Source organism: Balaenoptera acutorostrata, chromosome 7 (assembly GCF_949987535.1).
Source record: "Balaenoptera acutorostrata chromosome 7, mBalAcu1.1, whole genome shotgun sequence".
In the NCBI taxonomy this organism is placed as follows: Eukaryota; Metazoa; Chordata; class Mammalia; order Artiodactyla; family Balaenopteridae; genus Balaenoptera; species Balaenoptera acutorostrata.
Window position 1 is genome coordinate 107,722,993 of NC_080070.1, and position 23,278 is coordinate 107,746,270.

A 23,278-nucleotide genomic window follows, 5' to 3' on the forward strand; every position below is an offset into this window, starting at 1 on the left:
AATCCTATTAAAATTACACAGAAACAAAAAATTAAACTTCTTGTTACTCTTGTTGTAGAGAGAGAAGGATGCTTTAGGTGAAAATCACCAAGGGTTCTTTTATTGCTTGAGCATTTGGAAGACATTTGCTTTCCATTTTTCCCCATCAGTACCTGAGTGTTTAAGTCATTAATAAGAACCGTAATGGGTTTTCACTGGCAGTGTATTTCTCTAGTCATTCCCACAGAAAGAAAGCATATTACAAGGAAGAACATATTAAATATAAATGCACCAAAATCCATGGGAGTGTCCTTTCATGGTGATTGCAACAAGACTCCTACAACTAAAAATGCAGAGGACACAGCAAGCTCATTTTACATAGAGACTGTGTTCAGATGCCATAGGCAGAAATAGCCTCAAGGTCTGTCTTGCCAGACAGATAAGCTGAAATGATTTACCAGACTAAGAAACACGGAGAGCAGCATCAGTCTATATCTACAAGAGGTGTAGTTTGAACACTAAAACAAAACAGTAAACCAGAAGCAGAAGTAAACACCTTGACCCGTGACATAAAAATCCTTGGAAGTTTGTTCACAATGTTCAGGTTGTATAATATAAAAGTGAGGCCAAATCCATCCTGAACCAGGCCTCTAGAGAAGTGTGCAGGCTTTGATGTGTAAACCCCCGTGCCCTCCAGTGGACTGAACATGCTGAGACCAGACTTTGCTGAATAAGAAGTTGTGTTTGCTGCATCCATGTGGACAGATAAAAAGAAAAGGAACTGAGCGATTTGAGAAAGTGCTTATTTCTTGTGAAAAATCCTACCTAGGGAAGGTCAGATAACCTTCAGATAAGTATTCAGGCTCTTCAATGCTTATTTTAACCTATTGCTTTCAAGCATTTAAAGTTTTCCAGTGATTTGGCCTGATAATGGCAGCCGCAGAAGGTATACTGTCAGTCTTTTATCCATCGCAGATGTGATCACACACAGGGGGGCATGTGTTTGGTTAGCAGGAGAAATTTACACTCATCACCTTCTCACAGCAAGATGGAAATATTTCTCAGTGTTGCAAGAAGGAGTTTCTCTTGACTCCTGACAGGGTGATTGTGAAAGGCAAATGTGTTTGTGCAAGGAGACGCACACTGCAAAATGCGGAGTGGACAAAGTAGTGTGCGGTGACCACATTCCCTCGGCCACCCCCAAAATGGCCTTTGTGGCTTTGCCACATGCTTCCACTGCAGGAAAGTCCCTCATTGCGTGCCTTCCACCTTGCACTCATCTCCATCCTGCAAAAGCCCAACCCGAATGTCACATGGTCCCTGGAACCTCCCCAGAGCTCTCCGCACAGAGCCAGGGGCCGCCTCCTCTGCAGCCCCATGACTGATGGCCCATCATACCTGCCACTGGTAACTGTCCTTACCTTCTTTCTCATTCTTCTGTGTCCCTCCTCCCAGTGCCTGGATGGGGCCAGAGTTTACCAGGACTCAGTACAAGACCATTTCCCGAGTTCATTCCTACACGTTCAGAATATCCTGAACGGACTAACTCTACCTCCTTCGCAAATATTTATTGAGCAAACCGAAAATATAAATACATAGTCTCATTTTAAATCATCAACTCAAGTTTGATGTTTTACTTATTTGGAGAAAATTATTATACTATTGAGAAATGCAAGTTTTAAATAAGAAAAAAAAAAAGTCTTATAATCCTACTGCCCGAAGGATTAGCTTTTTTAAAAAAATTAACTATCTTCAAATTTCATATGCACAGTCCTTATATAGCTATAATGATAATATAGCTTTATATTCATTTTTCACTTCCTACATTAAAAGCATTTTCATATTGCTACATAGTCTTAAGATTATCACTTAAATGATGGTATTCCAATGAACAGATGTAATTTAGTTAATTTGCCATATTGTTGGATGTTTCACTTATTGCTTTTTATCACTATTTTGGATAAGGCCCAAGGGTATGTAAAATATTAGGATTGTCTTAGAGTGTTTCTTTAGGGTTATATTCCCCAAAGAGTAGGCCAAGAGAGATCTGCGTGGTTTTGGTATTTGATATCAATGCTTGAATGTTTTCTAAAGTGTGTTTCTACGGGTTTACTTTGCTAGCAACAATACTTTGCCTTCCATCTCATCTTTTGGTGGGTTTTTGCTGACTTCAGTGATTCTCCTAGTGTTTTGGTGCGTCTTACGTTTCACTTCTTGGAGGGAAGGTCTTCTGTTTCCATGAGCTTTTCTTTTACCAATTTTAGCTCCTCCCATGAGAACTGTCTGTTCCTATAGGCTTTGTTTGTTTGGTTTTTGTTTGGTTCGGTTTGGTTTTGGAAGGTTTCTTTATTTCTGGTTTGGTTTTGTGTGTGTTCCTCTGTGTGTCCATTTGCAAATTAGACATTCCAGCTGACTTCCTTACCAATTTCCATAAACCCTATATAATATAAATACTTAACCTTTTTCTGCAAAAAAATAAAGTGTGAGGGGGGACATTGAAGGATAAGTTTTGATGAAATAGAAGAGAACCAACTCTCTGACCCCCTCTCTCATCTTTAGAGCAAAGAGAGCCTCTGAGGCTGCAGCCCCGCCCTTGCTGGGTGATCCTTCACCAACTGCTGTGTGTCCTGCTTCCCCAAGACTGTCCTGACTTCAGCAAAGGCCAGGGGTTGGGTCTGGCACCTGGGATTTGAGGCTGTTGACTTAGTAAGGCGTGAGATAAACCAGGTCCAAATGAGGACATGTGAAGCAGTTTGTGAAATTGCTGACATTTCCATCAAATAAGGTTATATTTACTCGTTAAAATTCTCTTCAGTGATCACTGCAATTTGGGAAGTAAAAGAGAGGCTACAGTGTGAGGTTTGTCAAAGCCCTTTCCAGGCGTCTGTTGCTGAGTAACAAACCACCCCAAACTTAGTGACTTAAAACAACAATAACTGATTATCATCACCATTATCATCATGAGTATCATCCTCTCTCATGGTTCTCATGGTTGACTGGGTTCAGTGAGGCCCTTCTCTGGGTACCTCATGGTTGCAGTCAGAGGGTGGCTGGGCTGGAGACTCGCGTATCTGGAGGTTGATGCCAGCTGTTGGCTGGGATCTCAGCTGTGATTGTCAACCAGAGCACTTCCACGTGGACTTTCCACGTCGCCTGGGCTTCCTCACAGCGTGGCCTCTGTGTTCCATCACAAGCTGTCACTTTCATTATTGTCTGTTAGTCCAGGTAGCCACAAGACCTTCCCAGGTTCAAGGGGAGGGAACATTGATTGCACCTCTTAATAGGAGAGTAGTCAGGGTCTGGAAGAAGCTGTGGACTGAAAATATTGTTGACCCACTTTTGGAAAAGGCAGCCTGCCTTGAGCCACTTAGGGGATCCTCCAAGAGCAGCTTCCTTGGTCTTTGGCAGGCCCCATTCCTCCCCCAGGTCAAGGTCACAAGCTTAGGTGGCTTCTCATTGGCCCACTGAGTACCCCACGTGTGGCTGCATTACTTGAGTTCCAGCAAAAAGAACATCACAGACAGACAGCCTGCACCTTCCCCACAGCCGCCCTGCCACAGGCGTGTGGAGGCGTAAATAAAAGCAAGCGTTTCTCTCTCCGATTCCTTGCTCATTCCTACCCCTTCCACATTTTCTCATAAGAGGCCTTCTCAGGAATGCCTCCCAGTAAGTGCTGCAGGCAGAGCCATCTTCCGCCAGGTGTCAGGAGGGAGTGGCTGAGTCTCTTTAGCTAAAATAAAACTTAAAGAAGGCCCCGCACCAGAGAGCCTCAAACCTAGATGTAGATAATACCACCTGAAGAACTTGTTAGAAATGCAGATTTCAATTTTGCCCCAATTTCTGTAATAATCATAATCACCCAGTTGATTCTCTGGCAAGTGGTCTGGAGACCACACTTGAGAACAAAACTCCTCTTTATTTTTTATTTTTTTATTTATTTATTTTTTGGCCGGGTGGCAGGCAGGATCTTAGTTCCCCGACCAGGGATCGAACCTGTGCCCCCTGAAGTGGAAGTGTGGAGTCCTAACCACTGGACCGCCAGGGGAGTCCCCAAAACTCCTCTCTAAAGGTCAAGGAGAGGTCGCTAGTCTTCAGAATCCCTGCCATGGAAGACCTTGTCCATGTAATGATACGTTCCCCATGCCCCCACCTTGGATCGCACATGGCGACCTGACCATTTGCTGCTCCCTGGAGGCTCTCTCCTCCTCCTCTTCCTCTACTCCCACATCACTTCCCTGAGCACAAGACCCATACAGCAATGCTCCCCTGGCTATTGTCACTTGTGTGACCTCAAGGACCTCCAGGTCAACATGTCCAAATCCACACTAAAATCTTCCCACCAACCTGCCCATCCTACATGGTTTTCATCAGTACCGGCACCTCCACCCACCTGCTCTAAGCAGGTGCCTTGAACTTCAAAGTTGTCTCCTCTGTCTTCTCCAACCTCCATACCCAGTCAGGTCCCAAATTCTGTTGAGTCTACATGTAAGGTTATTACAAACTCTGCCACTAAAGATCTCGTCAGTTTGACCGCTTCCCTCATTCCTGCTGTGCCTTGAGGAAAAGGGAAGCGGAATTCCTGTCCTGTGCCCTGGTAGGGCTGAGAGACATCAAGCAAAGTCAAGGTCATTTAGCGAGGAGGAAGAGGGGCTACAAAGAGTGAAGGAAGCAGAGCAGAGCAAAAAGGAACGAGACAGCTGGACACCTGCCTACAAAACACAGTGTGAGTTAGGCAGGGAGGTTTAGGAAATTTCTGTGAGTGTTTTGTGGGCAGATATAGGCGATCTTAGTTTCCCCACAGAATGTGGGTGTTCCCCGCCCCCAGCAGCATCCTCAGACACCAGCGTGATCCACCACCCCTGCCTGGTTCCAGGCTTCTGCATCTCCAGCCTGGAGCGATGCCGTAGTTCTCAGCTGCTCTCCCCGACTCCAGGGTCTTCTCCTCCCGTGCCCTACACACAGGTGGGGGTCAGTGTAGAACTGGACCTGCCTCGCTTTTCCAGCAGCTGCTCAGCCCCTACAGTGGCGGTTCTCAAAGTTGGTCTCTGGACCAGCGGCAGCAACTGCATCCCCTGGGAACTAGTCAGAAATGCACATTCTTGCCTCCGCCCACCCCATCCCTGGACCTGCTGAATCAGAGAGACGCTGGGGATGGAGCTCGGCAGCCTGTGTTTTCACAAGCCCTGTAGATGATCCTGATGCAGCTCAAGTTGGAGAACCTGGGCCTCGAGAAAAACATCCCAACCGCTGCTGGGCACCTGCTAGGCGCTCCCTGCCACCCCTGCTGGTTCCCTGGCACTGCGCAAGGCCCACACATCCTGACGCCGCCACCAACCTTCTCGGAGTTCTCCCAGCTGAAGCCTTTTGCACATGTTATTTCCTCTGTGTACCTTCCCTACAAGCTCCCCGACACGTCGTACTCTGACTTCGGAACGCATGTGCCTTGGGTGCTTCCTCGTCTGTGTTCACACCTCTTACACACCTAGGGCAACTTGTTCACCTCACTAGAGTCACAGTTTATGTGCATTTCCCGTCTTTGTTCTGTCCTGACCGTGAGGGTTCAGAGGGCGAGATCGCATTCCAGTCTTCTCTTTGGTCTGGAAGTCCAGCGCAGAGCCAGACACACTGGAAGAGTCAGTAAATATTTAGTAAGCACCTGGTTAGGCAACTGACTGGCCAGCTGACTGACTGATTCCCCAACTTGGAAAGAAAATTCAAAGGAGGCTTCAAATAAGCAGAAAGCATTTATTTGTCAGCCAGTGTGTTTTTAGCGTGTAACCTTTGCACACCCCTTGCCAGTCCTGTCAGTTACCTGTTAAATAAAAACAAATGAGTAGAATTTTTATTTTAGTTTGTAGACTTCTCACCATCAGGGAGAGGTGCTTTGATATCTTAGTTGTAATATTTTAAGTTCCTTCCCACACCATTATTTTAGATTTAGCCTAATTTCATTTAATGCAGGGTGATTTTTTTTTAAGTCACCATACTTGAAACTCATCACAGCTCACAAAACAAAAACAAGTCAAATCACCCAGAGATACTTGTAGTGTTAATTGTCTTGGGTATCTTGTGGGGATTTTGAGCATTTCTTTCCTGACGTTTCTTGACATCCAGGACAATTCTTTAGTGATTTCCCCACTTATCTGATTCAGAGCATCTACCCCTCAACAAGCCATCAAACCAAAGTTAACTCCTGTCTTTGCACTTTCTGACACAAAGGTACCAAAATATTCAGCGAACCATTGCTACAGAGAGGACTGAAGAAGATTCTGGCAGCCAAAGTTGTGAGCAAGTCCCAGCAGGAGGCGGCGGAGGAGGTGGCGGGAGTGACTCAGAGGCTGAATCTTCTCAGTCCAGCATAGGTATGCAGGACGGGCCCAGACTCCTGGGATGCGGATGGGGTAAGGAAAGCAGGGCGTGGGCGAGGTCCGGGGGGAGAAAGAGGCTTGGAACCAGCAGGGTAAAACAGACAGAAGTTTCCCACCAGGAACGTAAAGGAAAAGTGGATTCACAGTGAAGAGACCTTGCACCTGTGCATCAAGGCAATTTTTTTTTTTGGTGGCTTAATCATTTCTTATTAAGTTAATTTATTGGTTGGTGTCCTAAGGATGTTTTCCACTTATAAATAAAACAAGCAATAAGAATTCACGGTCTGCTTCCAAGGAGCCACATGACAACAATAGGAATAAGACTTGTTTGCATTTAGAATAAAATACACAGCAGGAACTAACACAACATTATAAGCTATTACACTCCAATAAAGATGTTTTTTAAAAAAATAGGAAATCGTAAAAAAAAAAATTTAAAAAAAAGAATAAAATACAATCCCCCCTGAGGGAGGAACCTGGGAGTAAAGAGAACCTGCAGGCTTATGATTACACACGGCTGCCTGGGAGCATTTTTTAGCAGATACCATCAGCATCCACTAGGGGGTCTGATGTTCATTTCTTTGAATCTGCCTGAGTGGAACTCAGATGAGAATATTCAAAAGGTGTAAGAGATTGACTTCTCCTTTTTTTTAATTGGAGTAGAGTTGATTTACCATGTTGTGTTAGTTTCAGGTGTACAGCAAAGGGATTCGGTTATACATATATATTCTTTTTCAGACTCTTTTTCATTATAGGCTATTACAAGATATTGTATATAGTTCCCTGTGCTGTACAGTAGGTCCTTGTTGGTTATCTATTTTATATATAGTAGTGTGTATATGTTAATCCCCCAATTCCTAATTTATCCCCTCCCTTCCTTTCACCTTTGGTAACCATAAGATTGCTTTCTCTGAAGAGATTGGCTTCTGCTTTTTATACCTGTAATAGCATAAGATTATTACTGTAACATCCTAATAATCCAGTTTCTTTTTGAACTGGGTAAATGATGGCGGATTGACGGCTCTAGAACATTCGGAGCAAACAGCCATGTGCTTCCTGTACTGCCAGGTCTCAGCTCTCTCTGCAAAAGCAGAAGAGGGGACATTTTCACTCCCTCTTTTTTTTTTTTTTTTTTTTTTTTTTTAATAGAAGTCCCTGCAACCATTTTTTTTTTTTTTTAATAGCTACTTTATTTATTTATTTCTTTATTTTTGGCTGTGTTGGGTCTTCGGTTCGTGCGAGGGCTTTCTCTAGTTACGGCAAGTGGGGGCCACTCTTCATCGCGGTGCAGGGACCGCTCTTCATCGCGGTGCGCGGGCCTCTCACTATCGCGGCCCCTCCCGTTGCGGGGCACAGGCTCCAGACGCGCAGGCTCAGTAGTTGTGGCTCGCGGGCCCAGTTGCTCCGCGGCATGTGGGATCTTCCCAGACCAGGGCTCGAACCCGCGTCCCCTGCATTGGCAGGCAGATTCTCAACCACTGCGCCACCAGGGAAGCCCCTCACTCCCTCTTTTAAATATGTATGTACACATTTCCACCAACTATTTTAATTGCCTCCATTCTATTCATTTTATCAGATATACTAACTAAACTGACTAGTTTATGTATTTCTATTATTAATTTCTATTAATCTCTGAGAGAGATGTAGTAAAGTGATGGAGTAATTAGGAACATGAGGAAAAAGGAACAGAAAATTTCTTTCTGGGTTTGGTATTGGATCCGGTGGCATTTGCTGTATAACAAGCCATCCAAAGCTTAAGCTCACAGCCGTGCATTTAGCCCTCAGTCCTGCAGGTGGGCAATTTGAGCTGAGCTCTGCTGGGTGGTCCCTCAGGCCACTGGGCTCACACCTGCATCCTTGGTCAGCTGTGGAATTGGCTGCAAGCTGGCTGGCCTGATGTAGCCTCAGCCGGGGCGGCTTGTCCCCGCTCCCCATGGCTTTTCATCTTGCACAGACTGTTCTCGTGATGAGGGAGAGAAAGTGGGGACCCACAGGCCTCTCAAAACCCTGGCTCAGAACCTCTGGCAAATTCTGTTGGTTAAAGCAAGGCACAAGGCCAGCTCGATTCAACAGGGTTGCAAAGTTCCATACCAGTGGGGATGCAGGGAGGGGAAGAATTGTGGTCCTTTCTGCAAACAAATTATCATAGCTATGGTGAGCAACTTATAAAGAAAGTAAGAAAAAAGTCATTGGGATAAAAGGGATGAGGTATTCAAGGACTTGATCCTGACTGAAGTTGCGCAGGAACACTCCTAGGAAATAATGATTCTGAACTGACAGACACCGAGTGATAGGACACCTGGCCCTATCACTGTGACACCTGGTCGGATCACTATTCGAAACAGCAATCCCCTCCAGCTGTGCAGGTGAAGGCCTGTGGGCTGCTGGTGCCCCAAGAGAGAAGTCCTCTATTTGAAACGATCTTTTCCCAATGCCTTTAGTTGCTTTGCTTCACTTTTTCCAGATCTGAGGAGAGACGGGTCACTTTCTCCAGTGAACTCACAAAAAATCACCTTGCTGCTGCAGTCTCCAGCTGTCAAGTTCATCACCAACCCTGAGTTCTTCACTGTACTGCACGCCAATTACGTGAGTGTTCCCACACACAGAAGGGGCCTGGCCTGGCTTCCAGCAAGACCCGAAACACAACTTTGCAAAGTCATTGGATAGATTAAAGAGGATAGCATTTTAACTAAGGCAAGGAAAAAAAAAAAGAGAGAAAAGAACAAAGATGGCTCTGTTTTGCTCTCTGTGAGTCTCCCAAAAAGGAGAAAAGCTAGATTTGGAAATGCTGTAGCTTCTGTGGGTTTTTGTTAGGTTCAGATGTGTTAATATCAGTGACAGCGATTTGGAAACAAAGATGCGTTTTTATTATTGTTAAAATTTTTAAGGAACTCAATTATGAAGTTGATGGATTCCCTTCAGCCTGAATCATTTTATAAAATCACTTTCATTAAAGAAATTTTAGAATAGATAAATAACTAGGTTTCCTTTTCCTATAATTAGTTTTTCAAGGAACATGCTTAAGGTAAATTTGATGTGATTTTTACATACGTAGTTTTTTCATTTCTTTTTTTTTTTTTTTTGGTATTGTCAAGGAAGCAATGACATTATATTACTATAGTCATTACTTTTTTCATTCGACAAATGTTTCCTGCAGTTCAGGCACAAATCTAAGTGCTGGAGTCATAAAGACAGATTAGGGTGACACCTGACGAGCCAAAGCTCCTCATTTTGTGGAGCAACAGACTTGCAGAGATGAGTGTAACGTGACAGGACAGCGCCTGACCTCAGGGAGGAACGAGATGGCTCGGGGAACACAGGGAGCGGTCCTGGGGAGGCGGCTGCTGAATTCAGTCGTGAAGGTTGAAAGTGGGAGGGGCAGGGGTTCCAGGCAGCCGGAGGAAGGACTCCGCCTGGGGCTGGGTCCAGTGGGACTGGAGTGTGGTGACAGGCAGAGGTGGGAAGAGGGCGTGGAGGGATGAGCAGCAAATTGCCTGGTAATTGCCTCCGTCACGGGAAGAAGCCTGGATCTACCTCAGTAGGCGACAGGAGCCAGCAGTCTCAGACGTTACCATCAGTTACGTGATCGAGTGTTTGAGGAATTCTTTTCTCTGGCAGAACTGTGGGAGAGGGACTGAGGGGGCTGAGACCAGAGGCTGGTTCAAGCACCCAAGTGGGCGATGATCAAGGGCTGCCCTACGGAAGGGGGCTGGGAGCAGAGAAAGAATGACTCTGTTCGGGAGATATTTCAGTCGCGCTTGGGGCCACTGTGATCGGGGGGGATGGGAGATGAGGACTCTGGAAAGTGTGAGTCCTCTCTGCTTCGGGCCCCTGAGTTAGGTGGTCATGTCCCCAGTTAGCAGGAGTTTGATTAAGTGATGCAGGCTATGGCAGGGGAGGAGGGACCAGTTCTGAGCAGGTTATATTTGAGAAGCCTCAGGGACATCCAGTGGTTAGACCCAGAGCAGCCGCCCAGCGGTGTGGGGGGGGTTAGTCACGAAGGGGGACAAGGATGCCAGGGAGTGGCGCCCTCAGCCCTGGGCACCAGGTGGCCCTGAGCCGGAAGGAGCCACTGCCCCAGCGTGCCCTGGCTGCGAGCAGTGTCTCCTTGAACCACACACACACACCAGCCCCAGCTAGCATAAAATGCTTATTTGGCACAATTAGAAACTCATGAAACTTTCTTCACTTCTTCTCATCCCCCAACCCCTACACACACACACACACACACACACACACACACACACACACACACACACAACTTTTACCTAGCAAGGAGTGGCAGACCTCTGAAGGTCAGCCCTAAATCCGCAGGGAACCTTAATTAATACACCCTGCTATACAGACAGCTAAGATGGAGCACGGGCGGACCTGTGCAGTGAGAGGAGGCAGCCGGACGGAGAGGGAGGAGATGCTCAGAGAGTCAGAGGGAGACTTGAGAGAGCAGAGCCCTGCTGGGGTGGGAGGAGGGAGGAAGGAGGAGGGGAGCTCTGAGATGCAGGGCAGGTCGACAGCGTCCAGGATGCTGAAGCAGCGGTAGAGCCAGACCGCGGGGAGGTCCGTGTGTGTTTACGGGGGGCAGGCGTTTACTTCTGGAGCAAGAGCTCCACTTCCGAGCTCCACACACCACCCCCAATGCCCAAGGCTCACAGTAAATTCCTGTGTAGCAATCACATCTCATCCCATTAAGGTGCTCAAAGTACGCTTGGTCTGTGTTTCTCCTAATCCCCACTGCCTTCCCCATCGGCCCCCGACCCCCTCTCAGAGTGCCTACCGAGTCTTCACCAGTAGCACCTGCTTGAAGCACATGATCCTCAAAGTCCGGCGGGACGCGCGCAACTTTGAACGCTACCAGCACAACCGAGACTTGGTGAATTTCATCAACATGTTTGCGGACACTCGGCTGGAATTGCCCCGGGGCTGGGAGATCAAAACAGACCAGCAGGGAAAGGTGAGCGTGACTGCAGTGGGGGGTCCTTACAGCAAAAGGAGAAGACCGGTGAGCAGGCGGTGAGGAGGGAGCGTGGGGGAGGGCAGGGAAGGCTGTGCCTGAGACATGCCATTGGCCACCAGGAAGGAAGGAAGAGTAACTACCCACACCTGGGTTTCTGTCTTGTGATGTGCGGGATGTTTTCAAGCATCCCTGGCTCTGCCCACTGGCGCCAATAGCACCTCCACCAAGTTGTGACATTGCTATGTGTTCTCTGGGTGGGGAAGGGGTGGGGTGTTGGCGGTGGGGGGACAGTATCACACCCAGTTGACATCTGGAACTGGTTTTAGGTTTGGAACCTGAAACCAGATTCTGTTCCATGACCTTTCTATTGTTTTGCCTCCTTAGACAGCTCGCTCTCAGGGAATGAAGTTATTAGCTAACTGGGAGTGACATTATTAGATTACTCATTGTGATTTCCCTAATAAGGCTTCAGTTATTAAAACAGCCTGGCAAACAGGGACCGGGTGAATTGGGCCCGTGCAATGTTACTGGCTTGCATTTTGCTTTCGTGTGACCTTAACCAAAACTGGGCTTTCCCAGGGATGCTCTAGAAGCCTAGCTGAGTCTGCTAAAGCGAGGATGCTTTTCCTTAATCACCATCAGTCATCTCAGTGTACTTATAAGACAAGGCCAAACAGCTTACCAAGGAATTGTCCCTATGTAATCTTTTACAAACTTTGGTAGAGAGAATCCCTCCCTCTTTTAGTGGCAAAGGAATCAGAAGTGTTGCCAGCAGACACATGTCTCAGTGGGAAACTGCATTACGCAGCTCCTTTCCTCTGTGATGGTGAACATGCAAAGCCATGGTTCCCCAAAGTGGGCTGATGGGACATCACCATGCCCCGGGAGCCAGAAATCCCCCCACAAACCTTTTATCGTGCCTAAGAACCTGGGCTCTCTGGAGTATGGGGGGAAAGATTGTGTCCACTAATTAATGCAAGTCCGTCAGTACAATGACCCTCTATGACCAGCTCTGTAGTCGGGGACGAACTGGGCGAGGGGTGCCTCGTGTATGCAGAAAGCCACCACAGCCAGATTTTGTTCCCCAGGACTTTCTTGTTTACTGGATGTTGCCTCCACTGGGAGAATGACAGCGACACATGGTCATTTTCATGGTGTGGTGATAGCTTTCTATGCAAAAGAAACAGAGCAGGTTCCAGAACACTAGACTATCTTCTCGTTCCTCACTCGGCCAGTCTGCTTCTTTCTTTATTGACACATTCAGAGTCAACAGCCTTCACTTTTAGTGTGTACTGTGTAGGAAGAGGAGGGCTGGGGCCGAGCTCTTTGGTGTCTTTGAATGCACTGTCATCCCCACAAGGAGGACAGAATGGCATATGACTCATCTGTTGTCTTGGAAATCTGAGGAAGGTGGACACAGCCTTTGCCCAACATCGGTGGAGATTGCATGTGAGCCCCAAGTTGGCTCCAGGGCTGAGCCGAGGAGGATGATTGTCATCCAAGAGGTGGTGGGGCTTCGGGTGGTGAGACAGGTGAGACCCCGTCTGTGGCAAGCATGAGATGGAGGCGGCCTCCACTAAGGACTGAACGCATAACAACAAAATAAGAAGGGACCTCTGAAGACCTACTACTACATGAAGGAAACAGAATCTTTATCTTGAGAAAAAGCATATGATTTTCTTCAGAAAATAGAAATGAATATTTTAAAGATAATCTGCTTATCATACACAGAATGGCACAAGACCGTATGACTTCTGTTGAGCAAAAAGAAGCCACACACAGAAAACAATCCGAGAGGAAGCAGACATAAGAAAACAGAACCAGCATGGGATCTAGCAATCCCACTCTGGGTATTGATCCAAAAGAACTGAAATCAAAATCTCAAAGAGATATCCGTACTCCTATGTTCTTTGCAGCATTAATCAAATAGCCAAGATATGGAAACAACCTAAATGTCTGTTGATGGATGAATGGATAAAGAAAATGTGGTGTATACATACAATGGAGTATTATTTAGTCTTAAAGAAAGAAGGGGATTCTGACACATGTTCCAACATGGATGAACATGGACGACATTATGTTAAATGAAATTAGGTAGTCACAGGAGGACAAAGACTGCACTATTCCATTTATACGAGAGATCTGCTCAAGCTCATAGAAACAGAGTAGAATGGTGGTTGCCAAGGGATGGGAGCAGGAGGAAGTGGGGAGTTTCTGTTCAGTGGGTAGAGAGTTTTTGTTACACAACATGAATAAGTTCTAGAGATCAGCTATACAGTATGGTACCTATAATTAACAGTACTGTACTGTACACTTTAAAATTTGTTACAGGGACTTCCCTAGTGGCACAGTGGTTAAGAATCCACCTGCCAACGCAGGGGACACGGGTTCGAGCCCTGGTCCGGGAAGATCCCACATGCCACGGAGCAACTAAGCCTGTGAGCCACAACTACTGAGCCTGAGCTCTAGAGCCCATGAGCCACAACTTCTGGGCCTGCATGCCACAACTACTGAAGCCCACACACCTAGAGCCTGTGCACTGCAACAAGAGAAGCCACCACAATGAGAAGCCTGCACACCGCAACGAAGAGTAGCCCCCACTCGCCACAACTAAAGAAAGCTCGCGTGCAGCAGTGAAGACCCAACGCAGCCAAAAATAAATAAATAAGTAAATTTTAAAAAAAATTTTGTAAGAAACTAAAACTCATGTTAGGTGTTCTTATTGCAATTAAAAACAAGAAAAGAAAAGGACGTGGGCTAAATAAATGTTTTAAGATTGCAAGGAACAACAAAATGTAATAGCATAGGGATAAAACAGAGCAGAACTGACACTATGTAAAACCAAATCATTAATGTAGAATATGAACATGGAAATAGCCCCCAAAGCACAGGGAAGGCACCAGATTGCAAACAGTGAAGCATAAAGTGAAAAAAAAAAGTAAAAACCAAAAAAGAGAAAAAATATATATCTCATCTTCTCAGCAAGAACCAGTTTAATATTGACCAATTTAATATTACAAGATCCCTCAAGATCCCTTACCCATGTGCTCTGCTATATAAGTTACATATTTACTTGATTTACTGTTTTGTCTGTTTCTCCTGGCAGAATTTTAAGCTCCTTGAGAGCAGGGATCTTTGTGTTACTCATTGATGAAACCTCTAAGGGCTTAGAATAGTGCCTGGCACATAGTTGGCCCTCAATAAATCTCTGTTGGATGAATGACTTATAGATGTTCTTCAAGAAGAAATCAGAATACAGTAGCAATAAGTAAATATTAAATATATTAAATTGTTAAATATTGAAAATGCAACTTTGATCTACAACAAACTGTTCAGGTGGGCAGATTAATTGGACTCACTGAGTTACAGTAATATTAATTAAAATAAATGCTATATCTACACATACTCTGGAATGTCTTTAGAGATTTAAAAAATCTTATCAGTATACAGCCATGATAATGTGAAAGTTATTTACAAAAGAATTAAGACAAGCTTCAAATTTCCCATCCATAAAACCAAACTATGGAAACCCAGAGAGCAATGACTGCAGGTTATTGATGAGAAAGGTAGTAGCCCAATAATCCTATTTCCAGAAAAATTGTTATCATTGAAGTGTGAAGACAGTAGGGAAAAAAATCTCATGTACAAGATTTCAGAGCTCACCCTACTCTTTTGCCTGCCCTAAGAAAACACCAAAAACCATTCTCCAGATGACTCACAAATAAAGCAGAGGAAATCAATAATGGGAAAATCATAGCATTAAAAACTATGGTGGTGGGTATTTAAAATCAATCAAATCCACAAATATAAGTGTAAATAATTGCTTTAAGATTTTAATGCTTTAAAACATATTGGAAAAGGCTCAATAAAATATGGGGAAATATGTGTAATAAAAATGGAATACATGTATAAGAACAATCTGGACCAATATCCACAGACCAGAATTAAAAAGATAAGGAAACAGGAAGTGGGTTGGTGAACAGGGCAAGGAAAGTTGTGCTAAGTTCCTAGTTGGGTGTAAGGAGGGTCAAAGCAGATAATTTGAAAAACAACGGCTAAATATAGTTATTTGACAAACTTAAAAGGCAACCATTGTACCATTTAAAGCAAGAGTTTTCTCTTTTGAATTCCTACAAAAGATAAAATCAAACAAAATACAGTTGATGTAACAAAACACACAAAAAAATCCACAAGGAAGGAAAGAAAATTAAATTAATAAAATAAAATAGCAACAGTAAAGCCAGGCATAACAGTCGTGGCAGCAGGTGGAAATAGGATGAACTTAGTATTCCTAGTAAGAAATAGTATCTCCTTACCAAAAGGAGATACTATCAGATTTGATAGCAAACAAACCCAGCTTAAAAAGAAACATACCTAAGAAATGATTCAGAAAGTTTAATAGTAAAAGAATAAATATTTAATATAGTGTGAAAACAATAACAGAAAAATCAGCGATGGTGTATTAATATCATACAAAGGAGAGTTGAAATTCAAATCATTAAAATGGAGTCAGAGAAAAATTTTATATTAATCAATGGTGCAATTAAAACAAAGATACAATAATCATATACACCTTGTGAACCAAAGAACAACATACATATTATATACAGAAAAATTAATTTTTCTTTTCTTTTATTTAAATTTAATGCAATCTCTTTCAAAAACCTATGACCTTAATTACATAAAATTTTTATCTGTCAAGTGTATCTCAATAAAGGTGGAAAAATAGAGCTTACATGAATGGATAAACAAAATGTGTTATATGCATACAATGGAACACTTTTCATCCTTAAAAAGGAATGAAAATCTGACATGCTACAACATGAATTAACCTCGAAAACATTATGCTGAGTTAAATAAGTCAGATACAAAAGGACAAATACTATATCCCATATGAGATATCTAAAATAGTATTCGTAGAAACAGAAAGTAGAATAGAAGTTACCAGGAAGTGAGGGGAGGAGGGAATGAGGAGTTATTTTTTAATGGGGCCATAGTTTCAGTTTTGAAAAGTGAAAAAATTTAGAAGATGAATAGTGGTGATGGCTGCAAAACAAAGAGAATGTACTTAATGCCACTAAATTGCACACTTAAAAATAATTAAAATGGGCTTCCCTGGTGGCGCAGTGGTTGAGAGTCTGCCTGCCACTGCAGGGGACATGGGTTCGAGCCCTGGTCTGGGAAGATCCCACATGCCGCGGAGCGACTAGGCCCGTGAGCCACAATTGCTGAGCCTGCGCGTCTGGAGCCTGTGCTCCGCAACGGGAGAGGCCACGATAGTGAGAGGCCCGTGCACCGCAATGAAGAGTGGCCCCCACTTGCCGCAACTAGAGAAAGCCCTCACACAGAAACAAAGACCCAACACAGTCATAAATAAATGAATAAATAAATAAATAAATAAATAAAATTTTTAAAAAAATAATTAAAATGACAAATTTTATATTTTACAATTTTTAATAATAATCTTTTATTTTTTTAATTGAAGTATAATTGACTTGCAATATAATATTAGTTTCAGTTGTACAACATAGTGATTCAATATTTTTATAGCTTGTACTCCATCTACAGTTATTATAAAATAATGGCTATATTTCCCTGTGTTGTACAATATATCCTTGTTGATTAGTCATTTTATACATAGTAGATTGTATCTCTTAATTCCCTACCCTATCTTGCCCCTCCCCCTCTTCCTTCTCCCCACTGGTAACCACTAGTTCGTTTTCTGTATCTGAGAGTCTGTTTCTACTTTGTTATATTCATTAATTAGTTTTATTTTTTAGATTTCACATATAAGTGATAACATACAGTATTTGTCTTTCTCCGTCTGACTTACTTCACTGAGCATAATACACTATATGTCCATCCATGTTGTTGCAAATGTCAGAATTTCATTCTTTTTTATGGCTGATTAGTATTTCATTGTGTGTGTGCGTGTGTGTGTGTGTGTATATATGTATACACACACACACACATACATACATACATACACCTCATCGACTTTATCCATTCATCTGTTGATGGACACTTAGATTGCTTCCATATCTTGGCTATTGTAAATAATGCTTCTATGAACACTGGGGTGCATGTATCTTTTGAATCAATGTTTTCATTTTCTTTAGGTATATAGCCAGGGGTGGAATTGGTGGCTCATACGATAGTTCTATTTTTAATTGTTTGAGGAACCTCCATTCTGTTTTCACAGTGGCTGCACCAATTTACATTCCCATCAAGAATGTACTAGGGTTTTCTTTTCTCCACATCCTCACCATCATTTGTTGTTTGTAGACTTTTTGAAAATAGCCCTTCTGACAGGGGGAGGTGACATATCTCATTGTGGTTTTGATTTGCATTTTTCTGGTGATTAGCAATGTTGAGCATCTTTTTATGTGCCTGTTGACCAACTGTATATCTTCTTTGGAAAAATGTCTACTCAGGTCTTCTGCCCATTTTTAAAATCAGGTTCTTTTTTTTTAATATTGAGTTGTATTAATTGTTTATATATTTTGGATATTAACCTTTATCAGTCATATCATTTGCATATATTTTCTCCCATTCAGTAGGTTGGCTTTTTGTCAATGGTTCACTTTGCTGTGCAAAAGCTTTTAAGTTTAATTAGGTCCCATTTGTTTGTTTTTGCTTTTCTTTCTTTTGCCTTGGGAGACAGACACCAAAAATTATTTCTCCAATTTATGTCAAAGAGTGTTCTGCCTATGTTCTCTTCTAGGAGTTTTTTGGTTTTAGGTCTTACATTTAGGTCTTTAATCCATTTTGAGTTGATTTCTGTATATGGTGTTAGTGAATGTTCTAATTTCATTTTTTTACATGTAGTTGTCCAGTTTTCCCAGCACCTCTTATTGAAGAGACTGTTTTTCCTCCATTGTATATTCTTGCCTCCTTTGTCATAGATTAATTGACCATAAGTGCATGGGCTTATTTCTGCACTCTCTTTTCTGTTCCATTGATCTATGTGTCTGTTTTCTGCATGCCAGTACCATGCTGTTTTGATTACTGTAGCTTTGTAGTATTGTCTGAAGTCAGGGAGCATGAAAACTTTGTTCTTTTTTCCTCAAGATTGCTTTTGCAATTTTGGGTCTTTTGTGGTTCCATATAAATTTTAGGATTATTTATTCTAGTTCTGTGGAAAATGTCATAGGTATTTTGAAAGAGGTTGCATTAAATCTGTAGATTGCTTTGAGTAGTATGGAAATTTTAACAATTCTTCCAATCTATGAATACGGGATATCTTTCCATTGCTTTGTATCATCTTCAGTTTCCTTCATCAGTGTTTTATAGTTTTCAGAGTATAGGTCTTTCACTTCCTTGGTTAAGTTTATTCCTAGGTATTTTATTCCAAAAAATTGAAGAGGCAGGAACACTCACAAAATCATTCTCGGAGGCCACCGTTACCCTGATACCAAAACCAGACAAAGACACTATGAAAAAAAATTACAGGCCAATATCTCTGATGAATATAGATTAAAAATGCTCAACAAAATACTAACAAATCAAATTCAATAATACCTTAAACGAATCATATACCATGATCAAGTGGGATTTATTCCAGGAATGCAAGGATGGTTGAACATCCACAAATCAATGGGATACACTACATTAACAAAAGGAAGGATAAAAATCACATGATCATCTCAATAGATGCAGAAAATGCATTTGACAAAATTCAGCATCCATTTATGATAAAAAAACTCTCAACAAAGTTGGTATAGAGGGAACATATCCTGACATAATAAAGGCCATTTATGACAAACATCCACATCATACTGTCACCCACAGGCAACATCATACTCAATGGTAAAAAGCTGAAAGCTTTTCCTCTAAAACCAGGAACAACACAAGGATGCCCACTCTTGCCACCTGTATTTAACATAGTGTTGTAAGTTCTAGCCACAGCAATTAGACAAGAAAAAGAAATAAAAAATATCAAAAATTGGAAGGAAAAGAAGTAAAACAGTCACTATTTACAGATGGCATAATAGTATATATAGAAAACCCTAAAGTCTACCAAAAAACTATTAGAACTAATAAATGAGTTCAGTAAATTTGCAGAATACAAGATTAATATATAGAAGTATGTTGCTTTTCTATACACTAATACTGAACTATCAGAAAGAGAAAGAAGAAAATAATCCCATTTAAAATCATACCAAAAAGAATAAAATACCAAGGGAGAAATACAATTTAAAAAAAAACAGAGCTTACAACATCTTTTCAAGATCCTATGGACCATTTTTCTAAGTGATAACATTCTATAACACAAAGAAAACAAAAAAGCAGAAAATACTCAAGTTGCATTCCATGGCCACAAGCAATAAAGCCAAATTTTAAATAATAAATTTAAAAACAACCATCAGGGGCTTCCCTGGTGGTGCAGTGGTTGAGAATCTGCCTGCCAATGCAGGGGACACGGGTTCGAGCCCTGGTCTGGGAAGATCCCACATGCCGCGGAGCAACTGGGCCCGTGAGCCACAATTACTGAGCCTGCGCATCTGGAGCCTGTGCTCCACAACAAGAGAGGCCGCGATAGTGAGAGGCCCGCACACCGCGATGAAGAGTGGCCCCTGCTCGCTACAACTAGAGAAAGCCCTAGCACAGAAACGAAGACCCAACACAGCCATAAATAAATAAATAAATAAATTTAAAAAAAAATTAAAATTAAAAAAATTTTAAAAAGTTAAAAAAAAAACAAACAACCATCAGAAACAAAAACTGGGCCAGCTGGAAATTCAAAACAATATTCTATGTGACTATTGGGATTTAAATAAAATTAAGACTTAGAAATCTTTAAGAAATTATTGAAAATGCGAGAGAGTAGTCATTAATAAAGCATGAGATAAGAAAGCTTGTACTCAAAGGATTAGCAGCACTGGTTTTTATTATCAAAGAAGAAAAATAAATATAAAATATAAGCTTCCAAATCAATGATTTAGAGAAGATAAAAAAGCAACAGTAATTAAAGCAGAAATGTAATTTAATGTTTATTTGGGAAAAAAAAAGGCAGAAGTGTATGAATTAGAAAACAATGTAAGAAATAAATGTAAGAGTTGTTGTAGAAGAGACGTAAATAGTAAATAAAATCAACAAAATGAGATGTAGCAGCTGCAGGTAAATTTTTAAAAAGAAAAAAATACATTTCTTTCTTTATTTAACAAATAGTTAAATAAATGTTTGATATCACAGAAAATCTAGAAGAAATGAATAATTTACATATTATATATATACATGTACATTTAACTTGGTAAATATAAAAAATTGAATAGACTTATAGAATAATTTGGAAAATGTATCAGTGAATGCATTTCCCACTCCCAGATATCTTCATGCTCTACTCCAGAACATGGGAAAAAATGGAAACTGCATAGTTTATTTTATGAAGCCATTATAACTTTGCTTATGAAACTAGGCGGAAAGCAAAAAGTGTTGCCACCAATTTAGTACATCCATACCATAGAAAAGTAATCAGCAATAAAAAAAAAAGAATGAACTGCTGATACATGTAACAAGTTGGATGAATCTCACAGAAATTATATTGAGTGAAAAAAGTCAATCTCAAAAGGTTACATACTGTATGATTCCATTTTTATAGCATTCTTGAGGTGACAAAAATACAGAATGGAGAACAGTTATTGGCTAGGGGTCAAGGATGGAATGGGGTAGAGGAATAAGGAAGGGAGGTAAGTGTAATTGGAAAGGGCCCCATGAAGGGCCCTTATGGTGATTGAACTGTTCAGTATCTTGACTGTGGTGGTGGATACATGAACATGATTAAATTGTATAAAACTAAACGTACACAGATGAGTACAAGTAAAACTAGGGAAATCTGAATTTTTTTAAAAACTATACACAAAATTCACTTGAGTTCCAAAAAGCTCATATTTAAAAATGAAGTTGTTGAAATCAAAGCTCTCATGTCATGCATTCATGAATTGTGCTCACAAATTGTTGAGTTATGTATTATACATAATACAGTGCTACAGCATGAGCGGTTTAGAGATAAGTAAAACACTGTCCTAGCAGATAGAAGTTTATACTCTATTTGGTGAAGAATATAATTAGCATAACAAAAAATAAAAATAAATAAATGCTTTTGAAACAAAAGTTAAAAACAAATTAAAAAAATTAAACTGAAGTTGAATTTGACAGTATATTAAAAGAATGACCCACCACAATTAAATAGGTTTTCTCCCAAAGATATAAGGGTCATTTACTACTAGTAAATCTATTATCTCTAGTATTTTAACCAATAGTTTATAGGAGGAATTTCAGTTGATCATTTTAAGAAATACTAGAAAAGTACTTGATAAAAATGAAATACACATTTATGTTTTAAAAATAAAACATAGTCTTAGGAAAGTAGGAAAGTAAATGTGTTTTCATGACAAAATAAAGGTTCCCTTAACATAATGAACCACGTCCTGTTTTACAATTGGACCCTAGTAAGTTTTCCTATCAAAATAAAGAACAAGAAGATTGCAGCGGCCATATCTTATTTAACATTGTTTTGGAAGTTCTCGCATGTATTACAAAAAAAAGGAGGTAAAAGATAAAGGAGCCCTTGTAAAAAAGGAGACAAAATTATCATTATTTGCCAGTTAAAACTATTTTGGAAATTAATAAAATTAATATCAGTTCATCTGGAAAAGTGAAATAAACAGGCAAGAATACCTAAGAAAATTTTGGAAAAGATAAATGAGAGGAAACTTGCCCTACAGACATTAATAATTGGAACAGTGAAACTCCCACAGACCATTGGAACAGATGAAATATTCCTAAAACATACCATGGTATTTATAAGAATTTATATTTAATGAAACAATAGGGAATGGGTGATTTAGAAAAATAAGCCCTTGGAGAAAGAAATCCAATTACAACTTCACATCATACCAAAATAAGTTTCCAGAAACAATTAACCCACCAAAAATAAAGCTAGAAAAATATAATTAAGCATTTAAATGACCTCTAGCTAGAGAGAAATAATTGAGAGATTTGTATACATAGGAACCTAAAAAATTCTGTGTATTAGAAAACAAAGCCAATGAAAATCAAAAACAGTTTGAAGGCACATGAGTAAGCACGTTTAAATTAAAGAAAACCTTAACATCCCAACAACAAAAAAGGGAATAGGCAAAGTAGACAACACTCCAATGAAGAAATTGACCGATAAACTTAGGAGAAAATGTTTGGCTTCCCTTATAATTCATCATTATTTACCATTCAACGTTTCTAAGAGTTCTTTCTAATACTCAGCACTGGCAAAGTCCGTGAAAAGGGTTCATGGACTTTTGGTAAGATGACAAATCTGTATGGCTCTTGTGAAGGTAGTTTGTTAATATGGATCAATAAACATAAATGTTATCCTAACTTTTTTTTTTTTTTTTTTTTTTTATTTATGGCTGTGTTGGGTCTTCGCCTCTGTGCGAGGGCTTTCTCTAGCTGTGGCAAGTGGGGGCCACTCTTCATCACGGTGCGCAGGCCTCTCACCATCGCGGCCTCTCCTGTTGCGGAGCACAGGCTCCAGACGCGCAGGCTCAGCAATTGTGGCTCACGGGCCCAGTTGCTCCGCGGCACGTGGGATCCTCCCAGACCAGGGCTCGAACCCGTGTCCCCTGCATTGGCAGGCGGACTCTCAACCACTGCGCCACCAGGGAAGCCCCTATCCTAACTTTTAACCCAGTAATTAACTCAACTTTTAGGAATTTATACTAAATTCTACTAAATTTATACTAAAATTTTTATACTAAAAAATTACCACATATACATATATATAAGGAACCCATTTAACTTTAATTTATAAACTTTGACATATAGTTGAATAATGTCTCCTTTTACTATACATTAATTTAGCTTATACTTGCGTGTTTAAAATCTCATGTAAACATGTTGATAAATGTTGGGTTTTTTTCCCATTCACATTTCATTCTTATTCAGATTCTTGTATTTTTTTATATCACTGACATCATTT

The 23,278-nt window shown here is 41.2% G+C and overlaps 1 protein-coding gene across 3 annotated transcripts in view; it reads left to right on the forward strand.

Annotated features, from left to right (window-relative positions):
* Nucleotides 1-23,278, forward strand: part of HECW1 (HECT, C2 and WW domain containing E3 ubiquitin protein ligase 1) — a 314,499-nt gene that overhangs the window by 215,342 nt on the left and 75,879 nt on the right. For all 3 annotated transcript variants that reach the window (XM_007187728.3, XM_057549480.1, XM_057549481.1), the window contains 3 exons: nt 6,199-6,341; nt 8,812-8,933; nt 11,113-11,298. In XM_007187728.3, the coding sequence (XP_007187790.2) occupies nt 6,199-6,341; nt 8,812-8,933; nt 11,113-11,298 (451 nt within the window). The remainder of the gene's footprint in view (nt 1-6,198; nt 6,342-8,811; nt 8,934-11,112; nt 11,299-23,278) is intronic.